Here is a 24,586-nt window from a genome sequence, read left to right on the forward strand (position 1 = left end):
GCCTTTGCCATGCTGCGAGAGACTGGCCCGGACGGCAGATTCTGGTGTGGCCAGCAGGGGGCAGCCTCGGGTCAGCCTCAGTCAGCACCCTGTGGCTTTTCTTCCATTGTCTTGGCTGGTCCGGAGTAGGACCTGTTAGGTTAGGAGAGGTGCACCTGAACAATTAAGGTTTGGTCATTGGATCTGGGCTCCAGTGGTTCCCCTCTCGCCAGCCTCGAGCTGCTGCTAAGTCACTTCAGTCGTGTCTGACTCTGTGCAACCCCATAGATAGCAGACCGCCAGGCTCCCCCGTCCCTGGGATTCTCCAGGCAAGAACACTGGAGTGGGTTGCCATTTCCTTCTCCAATACGTGAAAGTGAAGTCGCTCAGTTGTGTCCGACTCTAAGCAACCCCGTGGACTGCAGCCTACCAGGCTCCTCTATCCATGGGATTTTCCAGGCAAGAGTACTAGAGTGGGGTGCCATTGCCTTCCCCAAGCTGCAGACTGGATATAATCTGTGATCGAGTGCCAGGGATCGAGGGATGAGCAGAGGGCGCCTTGGCTATCGTAGCGTAGGCTGGGCTCCACGCAGACCTGTTCTAGACGCGAGGCCCGGGACTGGGATGTCCTTGGCCTGGAGAGCCTGGGTTTCTCACCCTCGGGGACGGGTATGACAGGGCAGAGGTCAGGGGAGCGGCTACTTCCCAGGCCAGGCTGCTTGCACCCCATTCCAGCCAGAGAGCCCCTGAATTAGGTCCACATGCCCAAGAGGGTGCCTGCACTGCGGGGTCAGCGTGATGCTGGGTGCTGCGGACGTGCAGATCCGGGCCTGTGCCCAGACCGTTGCAGTCTTGTCAGGGGGTATGTGCCATGGGGTCCAGCTATGACCAAATGACCTCAGAGAGTAGGTCCTGAGAAGACAGAGGGCCTGGGACCAAACTAGCTAGGGACACTGAGGGAGCTTCCAGAAACGAGGACTTGGGGGTCAAGGCCACTCCACAGCAATGGGCCCAGGCCCGAGGGCAAGGTTGTGGGGCTCAGGAAGGGCGGGATAGGCAGCCAGCAGCCCTCGGCTCACCGGCCACACTCCTGTTTCAGTGTCCGCTACGAAGGGGAGCTCGCAGGGGAGACGGAGACGCCTGTCGCCAGAGGAGGACCCTTCAGCTGGCCCTCGGGGGCCCTGGGTCAGTTTCTCCTGTGCCCCTGAGGGGCTGACCTTCTCCCACAGAGGGCTGGGGAGCCTGCTGTCTGGTTGGGGAACCCGGCCAGGAGGTGGGAGCCCGTGGTGACAGGGACCAGCTCGTCACCCACAGGAAGGGGCCGCACAGGGGCCAGAGTGAAGGCGGGGGTGGGGGTCTGCACTGTGAAAGGGCCCTCCCCCGGCACATCCCTCCCCGGCCAAAGGACAGCCCCTGGACATGCCGGCAGCTCAGCTCTGCCCTTCAGCAGCTGACCTGGTGGCTGCCCAGTGGGTCCTAGACAGCCGCGCAGGACAGGAGGGAACCAAGGAAAGCGCGGTTCGCATAGATGAGGGTGCTCGGCATGTTTTCTGACCCTGACACACTCACACACTCATGCACACCCATACACACATATCTCCCACGTTCACCCACGCACACTCACACAAAGATCAGCTTGGCCAAAGCTGGCCGGGGTCTGGCCTTGATCCCCTCCCAAGCCCACAAGGACAGATGAGGGCGGAGAGGGCAGGGGGGAGTCCTGCCCGGCCTGGGGTAGGTGGACCTCTAGGACCCTGAGGGCCTCAGGGTGGGGCTGGCTGGCCGAGGGGAGCTCTGTGGACCCAAGGCCCCCAGGAGGACTGAGCCCTGGGCCCACTCTGCTCACAGGGCCCCACAGCAAGTCCCGAGTGGAGTGGCCGCGGGGACAGCTGCCCCGGAGAAGGACACCCGGGGCCCAGGCTCCCGCCGCCTCTTGCCAGGTAGCAGGCCAGAGGGGACAGGAAGCAGGCTCCAGGCGGGGGGCGGCAGTGACTCAGCAGGAGGGACGGGAGCCCCATCCTCCCCTGCCTGGGATCTTGGCTGGGCCTTCCCCATCCCCATGGGCTCTGGCCTCCCTGAGGGGTCTATGCCTCGGTGCTTTCCAAACAGCAAGTGGGAGCAGACAGAGTCTCAGGTGCGAGGAGGGGGAGCCCCACCCCAGGGTCCCTGCCCGCGGGAGGCGCCGACCGGCAGTAAGACAGAGGACGGGACCCCGGGGGCCCAGCTCCAGCCACGGCCCTGCGATCCGCGAGTGAGGTGCTGCGCGTCTGGGGTGCGCCCTGCCACGGCCTGCGTGGAAGGAGGGGTGGGGGGCGGGCCACCACCTCGGGACCACCACCCGCGCCTGCTCTCCTGCAGGCTCTGGTGCAGAGGGGCTGGACAGCTTGGCGGCGGATGAAGCCCTCTGGCAAAGGCTGAACCCCAGAGAGTGCCCCACAAAGGCCCAGAGCCCACCAGCCACGTCTACCTGGTCCCACCCCAGCCCCAACATCCCGGGCTGCTAGCTGCTGCCACTACCTCGGAAATGCCTGGCTGTTGCCATGGTTGCTGTTGCCACTGGCAACATTGGCGTTGGCATTGTTGGTGTTGGCGCGAGCAAGGGGGTGCGTGCTCGGACGTTGAGGGAAGTCCTCCAGGAAGACGGGCGATTCCATCTCCTCCATCTCAATTTCAGTAAACTGGAGGGGTCTCTGGTTGGCCATGTGTGGGGCCAATGAGTTGGTCCTTTCCAGGAAGCTGTCCACCTGGCCAAACAGGCCGCCGGTCCTCTGGGGTGAGGAGGAGAGGGGAGGGACTGAGAGCAGAGGCCGAGAGTGGAGGGCCCACCACCCTGGACGCCAGCCGGTGCCAGGAACAAGGCCAGAGGGGAGCGGTCCAGGCTGAGGTCAGAGAAGGGACTAGCATCCTCGGGGTGTCCTCAGTTTGGGGGATGGACAAGACACCCCTAAGAACTGTAGGGCACCAGGCATTCAGACAGGAATGTGGGGAGTGGGAAGCCTGGAGCCGGGCGTCTGGAGGAAGGGCTCCAGTCCCGCCTCCGCAAGTCACTTGGAGAGTGGCTCTGGACCTCTCAGAGGGTCTCTCTGGGCCCCCATTCCTATGAATAACCCAAGAAGCTTCAGTGAGGTGGTCCTGAGAGGCCCTCCAGTGAAGCGGGTGGGCGTCTGATGGGTGGAGCTGCCTCGGGCAGGGGAGGAGGGGGAGGTTGGGAGAGGAGAGAGGGAGGGACGGGGCACCTGAGGCAGGAGGGTCACTGGTGGGGGGCGTCCCGGGAGCCGCAGGCAGCGGGGCAGCGGGCATCCCCAGCCCCGCATACGTGGCGGGGCTCCCAGCCTCCTTCCTGGAGCACTCACACTGGGGGGCCACGGCCTTGCTCACCCGGAAGATCCCTTCCTCCATCGCGGCCTCCACCACGGCTCTCTCCAGCTCCTCCTCGGCCGTCAGGTCTCCCGAGATGGTGCGGCGGATCTCGGGGGCTGCCTCTTCCTCGATGGTCCTCAGTCCGGCCTGGGGACGGAGAAGGGACTCAGGGGCCCTCCAGGCCAGGAGGGGAGGAGAGACTGCTTCCCTCACTCTCTCCTAATCCCGGCAACCAGGGCTCCCCTGGAGGCCCAGGCCTGTCCATTCTTGCCCCAGGGCTGCTCCTCCAGCCTCTGGGATCATCCAAGCCCTAACAGCTCTCAAGCCATCTTCTTTCGCCCTCACAGGGGCTTCATCCCAGCCCAGGCCCCCAGGTTGGGAAATCCTCTCACTCCACACGGTCTTCACACACATGACCTCTTTCGATTGCGTGTGCCGTTACTGCCACAATGCGAGCTGATCGGAGTTCATATCACCAGCAGTGGAACAAATCAAGGTTGGTGTCACCTGACCGTTTGCAGAGAGAACACAGCATCACTGCTGGGATATTCCTGTCCAAGAGGCAAGCCCTCGATCTCATGAGGGAGTGTCCCACAAACCCAGGCTGAGGGCCGTGCTGGCTGGAATCTTCCAAGTGTCAAGGTCGTATCAAGGAAAGACTTGAGGAGCTAAAGACTAAGAGATCGCACAGCTAAACACAACATGTGACTCTGGGTCCAATCCTTTTGCCGTGAAGGACATTATTGGGACCGCTGGTGAAACATGCATGGGGTCTAAGGAGTCCACGGGACTAAACGCGTCCATTTCCTGATCTTGTCGGCTGCAGCAGTTATGCAGGAGGCTTGTGGAGGAACATGCCCTTGTTTTCAGGAAATACACACTGACCTGCTCAGGGCTGAACACTGGGCATGACTCTCAAATGGTTCAGAAAAAAAAAAAAAAGACTTTTATATTGCACATGCTATTTTTAAAACTCTGAGATTGTTTCACAGTAAAAATTGAAATAAAAATTTGAACACACAGCTCAATTATGTGAATGTTTTTTAAATTTATCCATTATGTGCTTAACACATGGAAATTAAAAATAGACAAGGGCTTCCTGGCGGCTCGTGTGCAGGAGGCACGGGTTTGGCCCTTGGTCTGGGAGGATCTCACGTGCCGTGGAGCAACTAAGCCCGAGTGCCACCACCACTGAGTCTGTGCTCGGGAGCCTTGGAGCCACAGGTGCTGAGCCCACGCACTGGAACTCCCGAGCCTGAGGGCCCTAGAGCCGCGCTCCACCAAGAGCAGCCGCCGCAGTGAGAAGCCCGGGCAGCTAAGCGTAGCCCCCGCTCGCCATAGCTAGAGGAAGCGAGGCAGTGAACACCCCGAGCAACCAAAAAGTAAATAAAGCAAAAATTATAAGAAGAAAAACAGGCGAGATAACACAAACTTCTACATATATTTGGACACCCAGTGGGTCATTTCAAGCCCCTTCCTTCCCCTAGGAGACCTGCCCTCTTTGGAGACCACTGCCGCTGCCGAGCCCAATCTCTCCCTGGGTTCAGGGGGTAGGACCCAGGGCTCTGGGTCGTATCATCCCAGGGACAGAAGGGCTCCGGGGTCTTCCTTGAGCTTGAAGCATCTCCCATCCAGGGCCATCATCGCACCCCCGATGCGTCCTGGCTCCTCCCGCCCTGACTACCTTCCCTGCCGGCCCCCAAAGACAGAGAGGGAGCTAGAGTCCGGAGACCAGCTCAGCAGCGGAGCCCCCGGAGCTCGGGGCGGGCTTACCTGGATCTGCACGGTGTCCTTCTTGGGCCGGTACCCATAATACTCCTCCTGGCGCCTCATGAACTTCCGGAAGTGCTCCTGGATGAGGAACGTGGCGTAGAACTTTCCCACCGTCACCTCGTCATCTGCAGAGGGGCCGACCGCGGCCAGCGGGCGTCTGAGGCTGGGGTCAGCGTGGGGCCAAGCCGAGACTGGCCCCCAGCTCCCCTCCTCTTGCTGGCCTAGCCCATGGCGTCTGCTCAAGGCTATAGAGGGCCGGGCCACGCACCAACGCCCTTGGGCTCCCCATGGAAGCAGGGTTGCCTCTGGGCCCCCAGGGCGCACCCACCTCCTATGGGAGGGATGACCTGGTCCAGGAGCTTCATGCTGGTCCTCTTCCAGACCTTCTTGATGATGGCTCGCAGCTCCTCGTTGGCCTGCTCGAAGTTACCTGGGGCAACAGACAGGCCGGGTCAGCAGCACTTGACGGGGCCACCTCTCGCTCAGCAGACGGTGGCTGGCTTTTCCCTGTGGCAGCTGCTGCCCTGGGCACAGACTTTGTTTAGGGGGGGGACGATTGCTGTGCCCCTGGGGCAGCCCAGCCTCAGGTCACGTTTGCCCCAGGCCTTGGCTTCCAGCACCCAGACTGGCTGACTGCAGAGGCTGTCCCCTCCTGTCCTCCCTGCCATACCAGGACAGTCATCAATCCCCCGCACACTTGGTCTGTTCCGCCTCCTCCAGGCAGCCCTCCAGGCGCTCCGCCTCGGCCCCTCCCTGACCCCTGGCTCCCCCTCTCCTTGTCCTCTGAGGAACTGCTGCCTGCCATGCTTCCCTTTGGGGTGGCTCTGACCCAGGTGGGTCCCCATGTGAGCGAGGCCCCCTCACCGCCCCCCACCCTGTCTGTCTTCCGGGCAGGAAGCCCTGCCCCGAAGTTCCTGCCTGAAGGCCCCCAGGCCCACACCTCTCACACTAACACTGCTGCCTTCCACCTCACCTCCATCAGAGCTGGCTGTGCAAGGACAGAGGCTGGGTGACTCTGCCCTACAGAACCCGGGGGCACCCGCTGAGCCTAACGTGGCCTCGGCCTGGGTCCCCCCTCTGCTTCTCCCTGAGACTCCTGAGCCTGACCTTCAGCTCAGAGGGCCTGGCAGGACCTGCGGGAAAGCCCGGCCCCCGGGGAGGGGCTGCCCCCACCTTCTGTCTTGATCTTTAGAGCCGTGCGCACCAGGGCGAAGAGCGTGGCATTGAAGGTGACCGTGCCGTCGCTGTTGAGGGGCATGTTCATGCCCACCAGCCGCTGTGCGGAGAGGGGGCTCACTGCGGGCGGGGCCCCTGGGCAGTGCTGTCCTTGCCGGGTGGGGGCGGCGGGGGGGTGGGGGACGGGGCTGGAGGAGACCGACCATGAGGGGAAGGGGATGGGGCTGGGGTGCAGGGTGCCCATGGTGCCCTCCCTGAGGGGGAAAAACATGAGCTGGGGACACTGCTGAGATTTAGGTCCCAGGCAGCGATGTGTGCGTCCAGGGGACACCTGCTCTAAAGTGACTCACCCACTCGCCCCACCCCAGGGCCCCTGCCTCCTCTTCCGGGGTGGGGGTTAGTGAAGGTGGGAGGGGGGTGCCCACCCCTCGCTGGCAGCGCTGGTTACCTTACATGCTACCCGGTGGGGGCAGAACTTCCCGAAGCCCAGCGGGGGCTGGATCCTCCTCAGCAGGGTCACCACGTCCAGGTGCTTGATCCTGCCCCTGCAGGGGGACACCAGACCTGTGCACCAGCCACCCCAGGACCTCCCTCCCTGCTCGGAGAAGGGCCAGGGGAGGGAGCCAGGAGACAGGGACGCCTCCTGACTTCCAGCCGTGTGTGGGGAGCGGAAGCTGGGTTTCCTTTCTGAAGAAGGAACAATGTTCGAACTCACCGCTGCCCAGCGCACACAATGGGCTCTCTGTTGGCGGGGCTGAGGGGGCAGGTAAGAAGAGGCCAGAGCCCTCAGATACAGGATCTCCGGGGCTGGGATCCAGACCTCATTTTTCCCAGGGGGAGCCTTCCTTGGGCTCTAGTCAAACTGTCTGGGGGCTCTGGGTTGCATTAATAGTAGAGCGTGCGCATCAAGCGGGGTGAAAGCCGGCTTGCAGAGACGGGTGGAGACTGCAGGTGCTGCCACAGGGCTAACTAACGCGTGTCCTGGTTGGCACAGTGCCTGACACCTGGGAAAGTCCTCAACCGTGAGCAGGCGACCTCCTTAGAAAGAACGCAAGGCAGCCCGGCTCCACAGAGTTCAAGTGCACTCGGAGGCCCTGGAGACCAGGTTACCCCGGTACAGATTCTGACTCGGTCAGTGTAGGGTGAGGCCGGGGCCTGCACTTTCACCCAGCTCAGCTGCTTGGTCAGTGACCACATTCTGAGCAGTGGGGCCTAGAACGCCTGGGGAGGTAGTGAGCTCTCTGCTCCTAGAAGCGTCCAAGCAAAGCTGGGATGGCCATCTCCCAGACGACCAGGGGGCTTCTGCCTTGGGGGCTGCAGGTTCCCTCCCAACCCCGAGAGACTCCACTTCTCTGCTCTGGGCCCTTGGGTAACAAAGGGAAGGAAAGCCTGCTCCTTCCTGCTAGACTGGAGGGTGGCTCGCTGTCGGACGCCAGGCGGGGCCTAGAGTGGGAGGGGGCCGGGGAGGGATGGTCCAGCACAGGGCCAGCAGCCTGGACTCACGTAGCCTCCGGGTCGTACTCCGCCCAGATGGCCTTGAACTCATCCAGGTGATGAGGGCCCAGGATGGACCAGTCCCGTGTCAGGTAGTCAAAGTTGTCCATGATGACGGCCACAAAGAGGTTGATGATCTGTGGGAGGAGAGCAGAGGGGTCCCTGCACGGAAAGGCAGGTGGCACGGTGATGGGCTGGGGGTGTCCAGGGGGCCTGGGGGTGTCCAGGGGGCCTGGGTGTCCATGGGGCCTGGGTGTCTATGGTGCCGGGGGGTGTCCACAGGGACTGGGGGTATCCAGGGGGCCTGGGTGTCCATGGTGCCTGGGGGTGTCCAGGGGGCCTGGGTGTCCATGGGTCCTGGGGGTGTCCATGGGGCCTGGGGGTGTCCAGGGGTCCTGGGGGTGTCCACGGGGCCTGGGTCTATAGCTTCTCCAGGGGGCCTGCCTCCCAGCCCTTCTGGCAACTGTGTCCTGCACACAAGCAGCCTGTGTCACTGCTCGGGTCCAGGAAGTGTCCTCTGCCCGGGCTCCAGGGACTGATGCTTTAAGTCCCAACCTCAGGCTCTTGCCTGACCCCCGAGGGACGCTGTCCCCCTGGATGCTGCCCCTGTGCTGATCCTGCCTGTTCTGTATCACCCCGTGCCTCTGAAATGCAAGCTTTGTTGCACATGGACCCCTGGCACTCAGCTGGTGTCTTCAGGACCAGGACAGTGTCCTATTCACATTTCTGTCCCTTGCCCTGAACTCAGGGAACATGAGATGCTCAAAGTGTTTCAGTAAACATACGAAAGAGATAGAGACAGGGTCCGGGACTGCGGGGCTCTCTGCCTCCTGTGTGCGTGTGCGGGGATGGCGCCCTGAAGCCGCAAAGCTGTCTGGGCTCTGCTTCCAGACTCTCAGCCCCTCGAAAAAAGGGCAAGCTTCTCTTCCAAGGGAAGAGGCAGGGGCAGGCGGCTTTGCTGTCTATTTTAGGAAGTAAAATAGAAGCCTCTGTTTTAGTGCAGAGTCTCAGTAAATTTTCCTGATTTTTTGATTACTAATTGCTAATGACAACAACACAAAGGTAAAACCTTTTAACAACAACTCCGGAGCCTGAGACTCGCCCCCAGGAAAAGCAGCTGCACCCAGACCGACCACAGCAGGGACGCTAGGCGGAGCCCCGTGTGTCTCCTGTGTCCCTGAGCTGCATCCCGGGAGGGGCAGAGGCGGCCGGGGCGGGGCGCGGGGCTCCCCTGGGCTGGGTGCCTCCCGCCCGCCCGGGCCCTCACCAGGAAGGCACACAGCATGTAGAAGCTGAGGAAGTAGTAGTAGGCAAAGTCGGTGCCACAGGTGTACTCCTCCCCGGGGGCGTAGTCCGACTCGGGGTCACACAGCTGGCCATAGCTGCAGGCCAGCAGGATCTCCTGCCACGCCTCCCCCGTGGCGCACCTGGAAGGCACAGGTCCCGCACCTCTCACTCTGGGCCCCAGGGGCGGGAGCCGCCAGCCCCCTGCGAGCAGGACGTTCGGGAGCAGGTTGGCACCCCTCAGGACCTGGGGTCCACGGGCTGCCCCTCTGCACTGAGGCCCCCCTGCTCTACCTCTCGTGGGGTGCCCTAGGCAGGGGCTAAACCGAAAGGGGGCTTCCTGGACAGAGGCGCAAAATCACTCCAGGACTCATGTCACCAGTGGGGCAGCCAGAGGAGCGTGGGGCCAGAAGTCGTCAAGGCCTCACCCTCCCTCTGAGGGACACTGGACCTCTGCCTCCCGCCTGGGCGCAGCGAGGGTGGGGGACATGCAGGGCCCCAGAGCACCGTGGAGACGGCGGCCACTCGTCCAAGAGTGATTGAAAGGGGGGCGCAGGCTGTCCAGGGTGAGCATCCGAGAAGGACAGCAAAGCCTTGGCCCTTCTGGGAGAGTGCAGGGCCCACGCGTAGGAAGCCAGCTGGCCTCCCACAGACTTGGGGAGGGGGCGGCGGGGGCCCCCTGCCTGAAGAGCAGCAGCACCGCCTGAGGGAAGGTCTGGAAGTTGTTGTTCCGGTTGATCTGGGTCCCGTCCACCAAGGCAATCTTCCCGAACATCTGCAGGCCATGAAGGGCTGGACTGTGGACCTGGACAGGTCTCCCACCGGCCCCAGCGCCCCCGACACCCTCCACCTCAGGTCACACAAACCGGGCTACAGCTGACCCCTGAGCAATGCCGGGGTATAAGCCTACAGTCAGCTCCCCGCCCTGTATCCACGGTTCCACATCCACGGACTCAACCAACCATGAATCCCGTGGAGCCTTAGTACAGCTCCCTGAAAAATTCACAGATACGTGGACACCCGAAGTTCAAACATGCCTTATCCAAGGCTCACTTGTGTTTCCAAGGCTGGGTGAAGGTTTTCTCCTCAAGCCAAATAAATCTGGTGAGGGGGACAGTGTTCCTAACCAAGAGCTGACTTAGGGTCTCCATGTAGAGAGCAGGGTGCTCCAGGAGAGGGTAGCTGAGACCACCAGAACCTCCAGCAGGGGCCGTGGAGAGCAGTTCCGCCCTTGTCCATCTGCTCACAAGGTTCCCCTGGGCTGCCTCCTCCTGACTGACGCTGGGCCGGCTGGGAACCACCTCCTCCCCTGGGGCTGTGGCCAAGCCCGGGGCTGCCGGGATGCAGGGGGCAGGCTGGGTGAGGGTCCAGCCTGCAGGCCGGCCTCCCAGGGGCCCTCGGGCCCGCACCTGCATGCCGATGACCGCGTAGATGAAGAAGAGCATGACGATGAGCAGGGCGACGTAGGGCAGGGCCTGCGGGCGAGGCAGCGGCTCAGGGCGCAGGGCTCCGCCGCGTGCCCAGGGCTCCGCCGCGCGCCCGGCGCAGGGCCCTCCCTTAGCTCCCTGGGGACCCCAGGCCCCTGGGCCGCACCCACGGTGGTCCCAACGTCCCCGTAACCCATGCGGATACAGTCCCGTGGGTGGGCGAGGTCCCCTAGTGCGCAGGGTCCTGTGGGTGGGCGGGGTCTCATAGGTGGGCAAGGGTTCCCTGAGCGGGTGGGCTTCCGGGGTGGGGAGTCCCATGGGTGGGGGTAGGGGGTTACATGGGTAGGCGGGGTCCCCGGGTGGGTACGGCCCCCTGGTGGGTGGGGTCCCATGGGCGGGGTCCCAGGCGGGTGGGGTTCCGTGGGTGGGTGTGGTCCCCCATGGGCGGGGGTCCCCGGTGGGAGTGGTCACAGGGTGGGCATGGTCCAGCGATGGGCGGAGCCCCGTGGGTGGGCGGGGATCCTGGGGAGGGTGGGGTCCTGGGGTGGGTGCATGGGAATTTTCCCAGGGTGGGCGCGGTCCCATGATGGGCGGGGGTCCCGGGGTAGGCGGGGTCCTGGGTGGGCGGGATTGCACACCTGGAAGGACTTGATGAAAGTCCAGAGCAGCGTGCGCACGCCCTCCGCGCGGCTCAGCAGCTTGATCAGCCTCATGACCCGGAACAGGCGGAAGAAGGCGCTGGAGATGCGGGCGCTCTCGTCGGGGTCCTGCGGGGCGCAGCCCCAGGGTCAGTCTGGGGCCGGGAGCGGGCGGGGTGAGGGCGGGCAGGCAGGGAGGGCAGTGTGTGAGGGACGTGTCGCGGTGGGGGTCTTCCAGCCCACCCAGCGGCGCCTGCTGGGACCTCGCGCGGACCCTCGCGGGGCCCAGGGCCCTGGGCTTGCTCAGCCGGAGGCGGGGTGGGCGGGGCGCCAAGCAGTGCGCTGGGCGGACAGGGATTCCGTCCGCCCTGGGGGAGGCAGCGGCCAGGCCAGGTGCCTGCCCTCTGTCCTGCCTCGTGTCATCTCCTCCCCAAACTGCCACTCAGCCGAGGACCCCGGCAGCGCTCCCGCCCCTCCCCAGTGGCCCCCTCCTCCTGCCCAGCGCAGAGTCTCCCAGAAGCTCAGCTGCTCTGTGGCCATCGATGCAACGGCCACTCCATGCCCTCCCTGCCCCGCACGTGGCTGTCCCAAGCCGGAAGGCCACTGCCCACGTGCCCCCCGACACACGATGAATGGCCAGGGAGAGCCCCCTGCCCGGCTTTTGGTGTCCCCACCAGCTTGGTGCTGGTGACCTGTCACTGAGGTTCTCTGCCACCCAGGTTCTCTGGATGCTCCTGTCAGCACAGAGCCCCACTTCCCACCGCACCCATGCACACTCTGGTGGCAGAGAGTCTCCGCCCGCCCCCAACCGGACCCTCGGGGGCCTGCTCGGGACAGGGGGCCCTGAGCGCGTCCGCCCCATGCAGTCCAGCGGCCAGGCCCGGGCATGCAAGCTGCAGGGCAGAGCTGGCGGGCGAGCTTGGCAGGCTCATGCAGCCTGGAATTACAACGTTCCCGCAGCCGCCACCCAGGCAATACAGTCCCCCGCTGGAGGCCAGGAAAGTCTGTGGAGAGAGAGGGGGAGGGGAGAGAGGAGGGACATGGTGGGAGGGAGGTGAGGCGTCAGAGAGGACAGACCACAGAGGGTTACAGAGAGAACAAGGCGGGGGTGGGGGAGGGTGGGGGGGGCAGCGGTGAGGACCCCCAGCGGCGGCGGGGGGCGGGTGTGAGGAGGAGGCTGTGGGGATGGTGAGGCGGGGGCCAGGGAGCAGGAAGAGGAGGGAAGACTGAACATGGGCCGATCCCTCTCGCCTCCAAGATGCAGCCCGTGCGTCTGGGGTCTGTGGAGCTGGGGCTGTGTGTGCGGCCACGGAAGAGAGCCCTGCTCACGGTCGCAGGAGAATCCAGGGGTGCTGGCCCCCATGGGGGTCCCACGCTCCAGGGACAAAAGCCCTCTGGGAGAGTCTGAGACCCCCTTCCTGGGAGCCGGACCAAGGCTTCTGTCTCAGGGGCCAGCCTCCTAGACGGGCTGGGCTGTGTGGGGGCAGCCTTTTCTCCTGTTTACTCTGAGCTCCTCCCTGGGGCCACATTTCTGGGGAAGCCCTGTTTCTGGAGCCCTGGGATGAGGAATCATGGTTTTATCTTTAATTATTTGGGAGACTGGTTCCCCGGGCAGCTTTCTGCTGGACCATGGGTTCTCAGCCCAGGCGGCACATCAGAATCACACAGAGAACTTAAAAAAATATACACCTTTGCTGGGTCCCCACTCGGCCGATTAAGTCAGCTCCTGAGGCCTGGGCCTGGCTTCCAAGGCGTAAATGCACCCAGGTGATTTAACATGCAGCCAGGGATGACAAGCCATGTGCCAAACCTGTGCTGCCAACGGGGTACCCGCAGCCACGTGGCCATTTGCATCACGGTGAAAACGACACAGGTATAGATATTCGCATCCCCGGCTGCGCTGGCCACATTTCACACCTGTGTCTCGTGGCTGCCACTGTGGACAGAGCAGAGCCCTCCTGGCAGAAAGTGCTAACAGACGGTGCCGCCCTCTCTGCTCTCTGGATTATACGGCAGGGATACGAGTCAGCGTTTTAATTCAAAGTCTTAACGCGACTTTAAGCAAACAGGCCTGGTGATGGACATCTGCTGTCCCTAAAAATCCCATGGCGACCAATGGCACTCTCGTCCCTCCTGCACAGAAGAAAGGGCTCTGCCCGACCCCAAAGCCCTCCCACCCCCTACATGGGCCTCAAGCTCCAAGAAGACTGATTGTCATCCGGGCCGAGACTGAACCGGTGAGAGGTGCTGCCCCAAACCCTGGGCTACTTCCCAGAAAGGCCTGGGCGTGAAGGAGACGTAAGGATGGAGTTCCATCTGTCCTGCGCGTGGGGTGAGCCGGACCCCAGGCCAGGCCTGCCCTCCACCACAGAAGGCGCTGCTCTCTGCAGGCCTTCCCTTGCTGACTCCAGACTTGTCCTTAGCCCCCTTCCCTGGCCCCCATCCTGCCCCCACCCACCCACGAGGGCTGGCCCTGGGCTGGCAGGGCTACAGTGCTCATTGGGTGGGCCGTGGGCGCGCGTCGGCTTGGGGCTGGTCCCCTCCTGGAGTAAGCTCCTCACGGACACCTGTGTCCCTGTCAGGGGCTGGCCAGGCCTCTCCAAGATGCTGGCAGGCGCACAGTCTGGGGGATGCGGCCTTGTGATTCCAGCCTCAAGCTCCGGAATGCCCTTCCTGTCCCCTGCTCCCCTCCTTCACCTGCAGCCTCCCCAGCTTCAGGTTCTTGGTGAGGCCGCCCTGCCGTCTGTCACCCCCACAGCCCATGGCCTGGGTGCTCCCTGGCCACAGCCCAGAGGCCCTGCTGGCTGGATGCTGTGGGAACCTCCACTCCCCTGCGCTCCAGCCGTCCCTTCCCTCTGTGTATGGGGCAGCTGCCACATGCTGGGGGCAGTGACCCGTGTTTCCTGGCCTGTGTTTCCAACGACGCACGACCCACCCCATACGCAAGGCAGCTCCAAGCCCCAGTGCAGAATCATGGAGATGCCCACCTCCGCCAATGTCCCCAACGCCTTCCTTCCTGCGGCCCCGGATGGCACGTAACTCATCCCGCTGTCCACACAGCCACGGGACTCAAGTCCCCCTCCTGCTCGGGGATGAACCGGGTTCCCAGAGCCAGCGCTCGCCGGGGACCCCAGGGCTCCTGCCCAAGGACATGGATCCTGCAGGTGCCCCCCACCCCCCATAGCCTGATTCTCCCCAGAGCCCAGGACGTGCTGTAATTTCTCCCGTTTTCAAAAGAAACTCCCCTTGGCTGCACACTCTCTCCTACTTCGAGGCTCCTTCTCTTTGCAGGAAAAAGAGAGAACCGTCCAGGCCCTCAGCCCGCTCTGCCTCTCACCCATCCCGACTCCCGACGGGTGTCCCTCCCCGGGAGGCCGTAGGGCAGGGGTCCTGGAGAGCACCACCGGCCAGCCCCTGGACCTTCGCCCTCCAGACGCCCTGCTCTCGGCCGCTTGTCTCACCTACTTCCACGACCCTAAATGCCAGCCCCTTCCTGGAGTCTCCGACTCGGGGCTCCAGCCTGACCAGCGGGTGTGCTCCAGGCCTGTGAACCCGAGCCCGCTCCGCGTCGCCACCTGGGCTGTCGCACCCCGGACAGGACTCCTGGTTCGTGCCCTCCTCCCCCTCCTCCCGGAGCTTCCAGGTCTCAGAAAACGGAAGCTCAGTTTCTTGGGCAAGATCCTTGCAGTCACGGTTGATTACTTTTCCTCCCCCCAAATCAAGTTCATCAACACATGCTGTCAGCTCAACACTCCAAGCAGATCCAGCTGCTGGTCACGGGTCCCCTCCACAGCTCACGCGCCACCCCTCATCGGGTGATCAGAGCACGTCCTGACCGCTCCCCCGAGTGACCCCGAGTGTCCCCTGCAGCTTGCCGTCAGTGCAGCACCCAGAGGGGCCTCCGAGAAGCAGAGTCAGACCAGGTGTGAGCGCCTCCAGGGGCTCTCATCCCCCCAGAACAAAATCTCGGACTCTAACAAAGAACTAATTAACAAACTGTGGAAAATTCTTCAAGAAATGGGAATACCAAACCACCTTACCTGAGAAATCTGTATGCAGGTCAAGAAACAACAGTTAGAACCAGACACACAACAACAGACTGGTTCCAAATCGGGAAAGGAGTCCCTCAAGGCTGTACATTGTCACCCTGCTTATTTAACTTACATGCAGAGTACATCATGCGAAATGCCAGGCTGGATGAAGCACAAGCTGGAATCAAGATTGCCGGGAAAAATATCAATAACCTCACATATGCCGATGACACCATCCTTATGCAGAAAGTGAAGAGGAACTAAAGAGCCTCTTGATGAAAGTGAAAGAGGAGAGTGAAAAAGTTGGCTTAAAGCTCAACATTCAAAAAATGAAGATCATGGCATCCGGTCCCATCACTTCATGGCAAATAGATGGGGGAAACAATGGAAACAGTGACTGATTTTATTTTCTTGGGCTCCAAAATCACTGCAGATGGTGATTGCAGCCATGAAATTCAAAGAAGCGTGCTCCTTGGAAGGAAAGTTAGGACCAACCTAGACAGCATATTAAAAAGCAAAGACATTACTCTGTCAACAAAGGTCCGTCTAGTCAAGGCTATGGTTTTTTCAGTGGTCATGTATGGATGTGAGAGTTGGACTATAAGGAAAGCTGAGCACTGAAGAATTGATGCTTTTGAACTGTGGTGTTGGAGAAGACTCTTGAGAGTCCCTTGGAATGCAAGGAGATCCAACTAGTCTCTCCTAAAGGAGGTCAGTCCTGGGTGTTCACTGGAAGGACTGATGTTGAAGCTGAAACTCCAATACTTGGCTACCTGACGAAAAGAGCTGACTCATTGGAAAAGACCCTGATGCTGACAAAGACTGAAGGCAGGAGAAGAAGGGGACGACAGAGGATGAGATGGTTGGATGGCATCACTGACTCAATGAACATGAACTTGGGCAAGCTCTGGGAGACAGTGAAGGATGGGGAGGCCGGGCGTGCTGCAGTCCATGGGGTCACAAAGAATTGGACACGACTGAGTGACTGACTGAAGAAAGGATGTGGTCCAGCCCCTGCCCTGTTTCTGAGCTCAGCTCCCCACTCCCCAGCCCTGCCACCAGGCCTCCCGCTGGCCCTCAGCCCACCCCCTCCTAGCTCCCCCTGCTGAGGGGCCGTGCTCTGGCCCCCACCCTGCACGCATGCCTCCTGCAGGGCTGGACTGGGGCCAGCCGATGCCACCTCCCACCCCTTCACTGGCCACGCCTGCCACGTGGTGGGTTGGTTTTCACTGCCCGTCTCCCCGGGTGCCCCTGCTCATTGCTGTATCTCCAGCCCACATGGGGGCCCGAGGAAAGTATCTGAGGAGGCGATGGCCGCCTCCCTAACTGGGCACCTGCTTTCAGTCGTCTCACCTCCAGATTCACTTTTTAGAAGTGCAGCTTTGATCCTTCCACTGCCCTGTTCAGAGACCCCCCGTGACCCCCCACTGCGGGCGACACAAGGTTCGAGCCCCCACTTGCCTCTCCAGCAGCTCCCCCAGCCCCGCACTCCGGCCTGCTTCTGCTGAGCTGAGCTCTCCACGCCCTGGACCTTCTGTTTACTCATCTGCTTCCCGCAGCCACCCTGCTGGTATGGCTTGTCCCCTCCCCACCTCCCTTTCCTGAAGGTCCCTTCACATGGCGCCACCTCCATGCAGCCTTCCCTGACCACCCCACCCGGAGAGGACGGCTCCTGCCCACTGTGGCGCTTGCTGTGGGCCGCCGGGCACCCTCACTGTGCCTGGACTCAGGTGTGTGCTCTGCAGGGTCTGTGGTCTGGGGTGCTGGGCTGCACACCGGTGGGTCCCCCACAAGGGTCTGTGGCCTCAGCCCCGCCCCAGCGATGGCTCCGCCCGCCCGGTACTCACATCAATCTCACTGAGGATGACGTCAATGATGCTGCCGATCACAATCAGGAAGTCAAACACGTTCCAGGGGTCCCCAAAATAGCCCTGGGGGAGGGGGTCCCAGGGTGAGCTGTGGAAGGAAGGAGCTCGGCGGCCCCTGTTGCAGAACTGCTCAGGGGGGCACGATGCCACTTCCCGGGGGTGCTCCAGGGCCCCTCCTCTGCTCCCTTCCCTCCAGACCATAAAGTCGTCCAACAGGAAGGCAGCGTGCCTGGGAGACTCAGGATCGGGGTCCCGTCCACACAGGGAGTCTTCCCCCGCCCGGCCCCCTGAAACCCAGTCTGGGGCTTGCGGGCAGACCTGACCGGGTGGGGTGGGTAGTGTGGACTTGGGGACCAGGACACTCCCTGGCCCCGGGGCTGCCGCTCAAACGCTCAGGGACCAAAGGGGCACCGGCACATACTGTCCACTCCTGCGGCCAGAACTGTGCGGCCGGCTCTGAGTGCCCGAGGGCTGCCCGGGAGGACGAGGCCGTGGGGGGCTCCGTGGGAAGGTCGCCCCGTGGCCACACGCGCTCGCCTCTCCCCCGAGCCCAGGACTCACCCTGGCCTTGAACGCCATGAGCTTGAGGACCATCTCCAGCGTGAAGATGATGGTGAAGGCCACGTTGAGAATGTCAGAGATGTGGTTCATTTGCTCCGACTGGTTGTAGTGCTGCGGGGGGCACAGCGAGGGGCTGGGCGGCTCCCGCAGAGCCCCGCCTTCTTCCCTAGCCCCTGCCCTGCTTTCCTTGGTCTCAGAGAACCCGGAGCCTGCTCTGGCCACGTCCAGAATCCTACTGGGCCTCATGGCCACGCCCTCTCCCCGGAAGGACTGTGAGGGGAGGAGAGGGTGGCCCAGCCCTGGTCCCATGAGCAGGTTACCCACACACATCTGTTCTGGGAGGCCAGCAGGGGAGCTCTGTGGCCAGCTTCCTGGAGCCGCCTAGGTGCAGGACCAGGAGAAAAGCCCCCTGGTTCTAGGTCACCTGTGCCTGCCGGCTGCCCCCCCGGGACATGGCGGCAGCCCAGAGCAGCACCCGCAGCCCCCTCGAGTGTCCCCTATGACCCTCCTGAGATCTGTGTCCTCCAGCATTTCCCAGGAGTCTCTCTCATTCTTTTAAAAATAAAGTTGACAGAAGCCCACTTCTTCCCCGAGACCTTCCCAGGCAGCAGAGGCTCTGGCACTGCCCCCACCCCAGCCCTACCCGTCCTGGCTGGACTGCCGGACCCCTGTTCCTGCCTCGGGCCCCCATGTGAGCCCGGCCCCTCCACTCTGGACCCCCAGCTCGGGACTCCCTTTCCAGACCCACCCCACGCGACAGCCTGTGGTCCTGGGGAGTGTGTGTGACTCCTGGGCCAGGGGCCTTGCTGTGCGATTCTATTGATTCCTGGGCATAAGGGATCAGATAATTAAGGCTTCATAACCATGCTGCTTGAGGAGCTTCCCTGGTGGCTCAGCGGTAAAGAACCCGCCTGCCAATGCAGGAGACACAGGTTCGACCCCTGGGAGGGGAAGATCCCCTGGAGAAGGAAATGGCAACCCACTCTAGTACTCTTGCCTGAGAAATCCCATGGACAGAGAAGCCTGGTGGGCTACAGTCCACGGGGTCCTCAAAGAGTCGGACACGCCTGAGGGACTGAGTGTGCAGTGATGCTGCTGACTGTGACCCGCCTACCGAGTGCGCTTGTCCCCTCAGACACCTGTGCTGTAAATATTAAACCCACTTTTCTTGGGACTGGAGCCAACATGCCAACCATCTCCACCACCCAGAAGCACAGCAGCAGAAGGAAGACAGAGAAGGCCCTTTGGGCTTCTCACAGGGCCCACCCCGAGCAGCCGCCCCCTTCCCAGAGTGGCTGCGGCCCCGTGTGTGCCTGAATCACCGCCTTCATGCACTGCCGCGTGCCTGGCACCCGGGCCTGCGGCCCACTCCCCTCTCTGCCCCGCGGGGCACCTCAGCACAACGGCTGGCACGGAGTGGCTATCCAGCCTGGGGCCCCTCCGCTGGGCTGCTCAGGCCCTGGTCCTGGGGGCCCTGGTCCCGGAGGCCCTGGTCCTGGGGGCCCTGGTCCCGGGGGCCCTGTCCCAGCGGCCTCACCTGCATGCCCAAGCATATGGTGTTGAGCATGATGAGGGCGAACATCAGGTACTCGAAGTAGGAGGAGGTGACGACGTACCACACCCGGTACTGGTAGGGGTTCTTGGGGATGTAGCACCTCAGCGGCCGGGCCTTCAGGGCGTACTGCACGCACTGGCGCTGAGACGGCAGCGCCGGGCACGTGAGTGCCGGGGCCCCGTCCCCGCCCCCGCCCCGGGCTGGAGGGTCCTGCCCTCGGCAGACCAAGCGCGGCTGTGGCCTCTGCCGGGCTGTTCAGGGAAGGGTGCCCCCCAGGCTGTGGTCCCTCTGGAGCCAACAATGCCAGTTTCTAGGGGCTCTGGGCATCACGACAGGTCCACAGGGGGCCCCACCCGACCACCGAGTGCTGCTTCAGGTGGGAGATGGGCTGGAGGAGGGTCGTGGGTCACCCCCACCCCAGGGCCCTTTCCCTGGCCCGAGCCTCATGCCGGCTGCAGGGGCCCAGCACCTGGTTCTTATCCAGCTCACAGTTCTTGTACTCGGTCTCGCCCTGCTCCTGGAAGGTGACAATGACGAAGCCCACGAAGATGTTCATCATGAAGAAGGCAATGAGGATGATGTAGACGATGAAAAAGACGGCCATCTCCACGCGGTGGTTGTACACGGGGCCCTTGTCCTCCTCGTGCGAGTCGATGGCCTTGTACAGCAGCCTGGAGTGGGCAGAGGACAGAGGTGGGCTGGGCGGGCTAGGCTGAGGCTGAGCCTGGCTGGGAAGGGCGGGCCCCGACCCACCAGCCGTGGGGGGCCGCCTGGACAGTCACCTGTGGAGGAGTTAGGACCCTGCCCGGAAAGGCTGGGCAGGTTGGGGAAGGGGCCTGCCTCCCGTCCCACACGGGGTGCTGTGTCCCCCAGTCACTCGGGGGGGTGCCCCTGTGGCCAGGGAGGCCCAGGCCCACGCAACCCCAGTCAGGCTGTCCCTGGTGTGAGCCGCCAGCACCCCATCCCACACACACACTGCGAGAGCCCCTGGCATGCCCGCCAGGTGGTTCCCGGGCCTCCCCCGGGCATGGCTGTGTCTCCGGGGTCCCCGCTCACTCACTCAGGCCATCCCTCGAAGGTGGACACAGTGAAGAGGGACATCATGGCTGAAAGCACGTTGTCGAAGTGGAAGGCGTTGTGCACCCACTGGCGGGGACGCACCTCTATCTGCGTGGGGTCTCCATCTTTGTACACGTAGTAGTAGCCCCTGGGGTCGGGGGGCCAGGTCACCACACTGCACGCGGGGCCCCTCCCCACGTCCTCCCAGCCCTGGGCAGTGAGTGTGCTCCGGACCTGGAACCCTCCCCAAGGTCACCCGAGGAAGGGCCTCTGTGAGCCCGAGGAGCTCAGGTTCCCCAGTTCCCCAGCGGAGGGCCGTCCTGCCCCGCATGAGGGCCCCCTGCACACCTGCACTCCTCCTCCGTCATCTTGGACAAGTCGTTGCAGCTGAAGAACTTCCCCTGCGTCCCAGAGAGAAGGAGGGAGACACGTTGTCATGGAAACAGGGTGGAAAAATGGGGTGGCAGGGAGGAAGGAGGGCAGGGTCTGGGTCTTCCTCTGCAGGGCGGCCTGGCCGTGGGGCAGGGCCCAGGACTGTCTGGCACACCCTGCTCCCCGCCGGGCAGACAGCAGCGAGGCTGGGCACCGGCTCCCGCGTGATGGCACTGCTGGCGCCCAGGCCGGCCTGGGGAAGGGAAGCACGGGCATAGCCCCTGCCCCTCTGCTGGGTCTCCCTGTCACAGAGCAAGGACCAGGGTGCCCTGCCTCCCCACGTCCCACCCCACCCCCCTCACCCCCAGCTCAGGCTCTGGGACAGAGCCCAGCTGGGACGGATGAAACCTCTTATCTCCACATGGCCCGGGGGTCCTGGCACACCCAACCCCAGGGCTCAGTGGGTGGGCTCTGTGAGCCCCTCTGCGGATTTAAGCCTGAGCAGCTTCTTCTCTGATCTACCTCACACACTGGGTGCCCACGGAAGGTTTCATTTGGGCAAAAGGAAGTGATTGCCAGTCTGCCTGTAGCTAAATTAAATTTGAACCCGCAGATACTGGTCCAGGTCCCTTGAGGGCCAGGAGAGGGAACTGCCTCCCCAGGCACACAGGACAAGCTGAAGGCCACACCCATCCCTGTCACCACCTGCCCTGATGTCTCGGAGCAGAAAGTGAACGTATGTGGGCGAGCGGGAACTGGGGCTCTTGATAAGAGACTAAGGCACAGAGCGGGTGGAGGGTGGAAGGGCAGCTGCTCCTCGTTCCCTGGGGAGCGAGTCAGGGGGGCTCCTATGTGGCAGCCCAGATGGTGCCAAGGTGAGAATGAGTTGGTCACATTGAGACCCTGCCCTCAGGGGTGCCAGGGTCCCCAGGCTGCAGAGGGCAATGCTGGGCAGAAGGGTGGGGCAGCCTGGCTGGAGCTGGGGGATGGGCCGCACGCAGCCCGCTCTGAGCACTGTTTTGAGACTAAGCTGTTAGTCCCACCGCACCAGGACAGAAACCCACAGGACCCGGCCCCTAAACGTCCTCCGGGAGCCCCACCCTGACAGCTCTCCCCAAAGCCTGCCCCTGCCCGCAGGGACGACCTGGTGGGGTTTGCTGCGTGGCCCTCTCAAGCCCTAGCAGAGACCTGGACGCAGAGAAATTGCCCTCGAAATGTTAGTTGAATGAATGAAGGATTGTGAGATGAAACTATTGCATGTCTAAGAGTGACTGAGGTTACATAATCGTGATTGGAAAGATGGAGCTTTGGGGGCGGGAGCAGAGGGTTCTGGAAGGACCCGGAAGGCCGTGAATGCGGATGTGTCCTCGGGGTTGTGTCTGCGTCCCGCACGCAGTCTAAAAGCCAGAGGCGTCCAGCGGCCAGCTCTGGAAAGGAAGCCGGACTGCAGGGCTGGCTGAGTCCCAGACGGGAGTGAATGGCTGAGTCCCCCCAGGAAACAGAACTGGAGGGGGCAGCTCCCAGACGGGACACAGCAGACCCCCACCCCCGCCCTGCAGAAGCTCCCGGTGGACATACTGGCGGGCACTCAGGTTGCAGAGGCGGGGTGGGTGAGGGTTAGGGCCAGCCCTGTCCCCGAGGGTGGAGGGGACGACAGCAGGGAGGATGCTGCTCGGGCCGGCAGACCGGAGCCTCGATCCAGAGAGCCAGTGAGACAGCGGGGGGCCACCCCTGAGGGTCCACACTCAGGCTCCTGACAGCGTGCCTTACACCCATGCATTCAGGACACCCGCCCTCACAGCCGGCCTCCCTTTGCTTGGAGGGGACGTGGGCCAACCAGCGCTAGGCGGGGGGCCGGCGGGGCTCACCTTGAAGAGCTGGACGCCGATGCAGGCGAACATGAACTGCAGGAGGGTGGTGACCAGGACGATGTTCCCGATGGTGCGGATGGCCACGAACACACACTGCACCACGTGCTGCAAGGATGGGGGCCCCGGTCGGCACCTGCCCCTTCTCGCCGCCCAGCCCAGCCCAGCCCAGCCCAGCGGCCTCGAGTGCAAGCCTCACTGCCTCCCAGCTTGTCGAGGACAGAAGGGGCTCACGGGACAGAGCTGCCCAGGTGCATCCCCATCCCCGCTGCGAAAAGGGGGCGGGCCGAGCCGGTGCTGTCTGGGCCAAGTCTGGAGTCAGGCTTGGAGACCCCTTCCCCCGAGGGTCCCTCTGCGCCCCTCTCACCTTCAGGCCTTTGGCTCTGTTGATGGCCCGGAGCGGTCGGAGCACCCTCAGGACCCTCAGGATCTTCACCACAGAGATGGCACTGGACCTGGGGGCGGCCTGCTCAGCCTCCCCCTGCCCCCAGCTCTCTGCACCCCCGCCTATCCGCCCGGCCCTCCCCCTGAGGCTGCGTGTGTCCCGCCCTGGGACAGAGGAGCCTCCTGCCCTGGGCTGCCTTCCTCCGGGGCGGCCCACAGACCTGCCCCTCCGTCAGACAGAAGCTCCCCGGGCACCAGGGCCGTGTTCCCCACGGGGCTGGGGGCGACCGCCCTCTCTCCACATGCCCTCCTGGTCTCCCACACACACTCTGCCTGCCGAACCTTGTCACTCAGACCACTTGGTGCCAGCCCAAGGGACCCTGAACGCCATCCCCAGGCAGCTCGGGGCCCACCAACCCGCACGGGCGGCTGCCCCACTCACTCGAGTCCCATGGAGATGAGGGACACGGCCACCACCACCAGGTCCAGAATGTTGAAGTAGTTGCGGCAGAAAGAGCCCTTGTGCAGGAAGGCCCCGTAGGTGGTCATCTAGGGGAGAGGCGGCGTGCTGGGGGGCGAGGGGGGCTGGGGACACATCCCCGGTGGGTGGAGCCTGGGGACACACCCCCGGTGGGTGGAGCATTGGGCACGCCCCCTGGTGGGGTGGAGTCCTGGGGCATGCCCCTGGTGGGTGGAGCCTGGGGACACATCCCCGGTGAGTGGATCTGGAGATACGCCCCCAGTGGGTGGAGCATTGGGAATGCCCCCTGGTGGGGTGGAGCCCGGGGACACACCTCCTGGTGGGGGTGGAGCCTGGGGACACACCCCTGGTGGGTGGAGCCTGGGACACTCCTCCCAGGTAGGGTGGAGCCTGATGATACAGCCCCTAGTGGGTGGAGCCTGGGCACACTCCCCCTAGTCGGGGCGGAGCCTGGAGACACTCCCCCCCTGGTGGGGGTGGAACCTGGGGACACTTCCCCTGGTGAGGGCACCTGGGGACACTCCCGGCTGAGTCCTCAGGGCGCTGCCCCATCCTCAGCGCCCGGTTCTGGGAGCGCAGGGATCTCTCTTGGGCAGCGAGGCCTGCCCTCTGCCCTGCAGACACAATTCCCCCTCCTCTCCCTCCTCCTCTTCCTCTTCCTCCCTCCTTTTCTTCCTCCTCCTCTCTCCTCCTCTTCCTCCCTGGAAAGTGTCCTAGGCGTGGTTGGGTCAGACTCAACAGCCCGTCAAGCCTGAAGACCTTGCCCGGCGCCACCCCCCACCTCAAACGTGCTGTATCCCAGCCCAGAGGGGCCACTTTCTCCTCTCTGGGCACATTTCAAACATCTCTGTACAATGCATCAGTCACTGTTTCGTCCTGGATTGCCCTACTCTCTCTCTGATGAAGTCCTGTCCAATCTCAAGGCCTAACTGTAACGTCACCACCTCCAAGAAGTCCTCCTGGACCCCAAGGAGCTACCATTTCCCTCTGATCAATTTCTTCAATAAATAGGCCTCTGAATGAAGGGACTGTCCTCCCTTCATACTGCAGCCGGCTCTGGGCCTGCTCCCCTTGCACAGCTCAACCTCTGCCCCCAGACCCCCACCATGATAGTGTGAACCCAGTGTGTCCGCTGTGAGAACAGGAGGGCAGCGGTGTGCTATGGATGTGGGGGCACGGGGCGGGGGACGTGAGAGGGCAAGGCTGCCAAAAACCCCGCCCAGGGCAACAGCCTTCTCTGGGACCCTGGGGGAGCCCTTTCAGTCACTGACAACAA

At 63.2% G+C, this 24,586-nt stretch overlaps 1 protein-coding gene and 1 long non-coding RNA gene across 2 annotated transcripts in view; one reads left to right on the top strand and one right to left on the bottom strand.

The window, feature by feature from the left end:
* Nucleotides 1,064–2,106, top strand: LOC108637798. Its single transcript, XR_001919342.1, has 3 exons — nucleotides 1,064–1,164; nucleotides 1,828–1,919; nucleotides 2,089–2,106. It is a non-coding gene; the product is annotated as an uncharacterized LOC108637798 (long non-coding RNA).
* CACNA1S (calcium voltage-gated channel subunit alpha1 S) overlaps nucleotides 2,497–24,586 on the bottom strand; it is a gene marked incomplete at its 3' end in the record, with an annotated part of 52,902 nt that continues 30,812 nt past the window's right edge. The window contains 21 exon segments of the mRNA XM_018060837.1: nucleotides 2,497–2,747; nucleotides 3,358–3,486; nucleotides 5,113–5,237; nucleotides 5,441–5,542; nucleotides 6,286–6,388; nucleotides 6,737–6,833; nucleotides 7,792–7,919; nucleotides 9,050–9,209; nucleotides 9,750–9,841; nucleotides 10,476–10,541; nucleotides 11,132–11,260; nucleotides 12,079–12,135; nucleotides 17,010–17,093; nucleotides 17,592–17,702; nucleotides 19,129–19,287; nucleotides 19,616–19,817; nucleotides 20,207–20,353; nucleotides 20,554–20,606; nucleotides 22,446–22,553; nucleotides 22,813–22,900; nucleotides 23,272–23,378. Of these exon segments, the coding sequence (XP_017916326.1) occupies nucleotides 2,497–2,747; nucleotides 3,358–3,486; nucleotides 5,113–5,237; nucleotides 5,441–5,542; nucleotides 6,286–6,388; nucleotides 6,737–6,833; nucleotides 7,792–7,919; nucleotides 9,050–9,209; nucleotides 9,750–9,841; nucleotides 10,476–10,541; nucleotides 11,132–11,260; nucleotides 12,079–12,135; nucleotides 17,010–17,093; nucleotides 17,592–17,702; nucleotides 19,129–19,287; nucleotides 19,616–19,817; nucleotides 20,207–20,353; nucleotides 20,554–20,606; nucleotides 22,446–22,553; nucleotides 22,813–22,900; nucleotides 23,272–23,378 (2,498 nt within the window).

Source organism: Capra hircus, chromosome 16, assembly GCF_001704415.2.
Source record: "Capra hircus breed San Clemente chromosome 16, ASM170441v1, whole genome shotgun sequence".
Classification (NCBI taxonomy): domain Eukaryota; kingdom Metazoa; phylum Chordata; class Mammalia; order Artiodactyla; family Bovidae; genus Capra; species Capra hircus.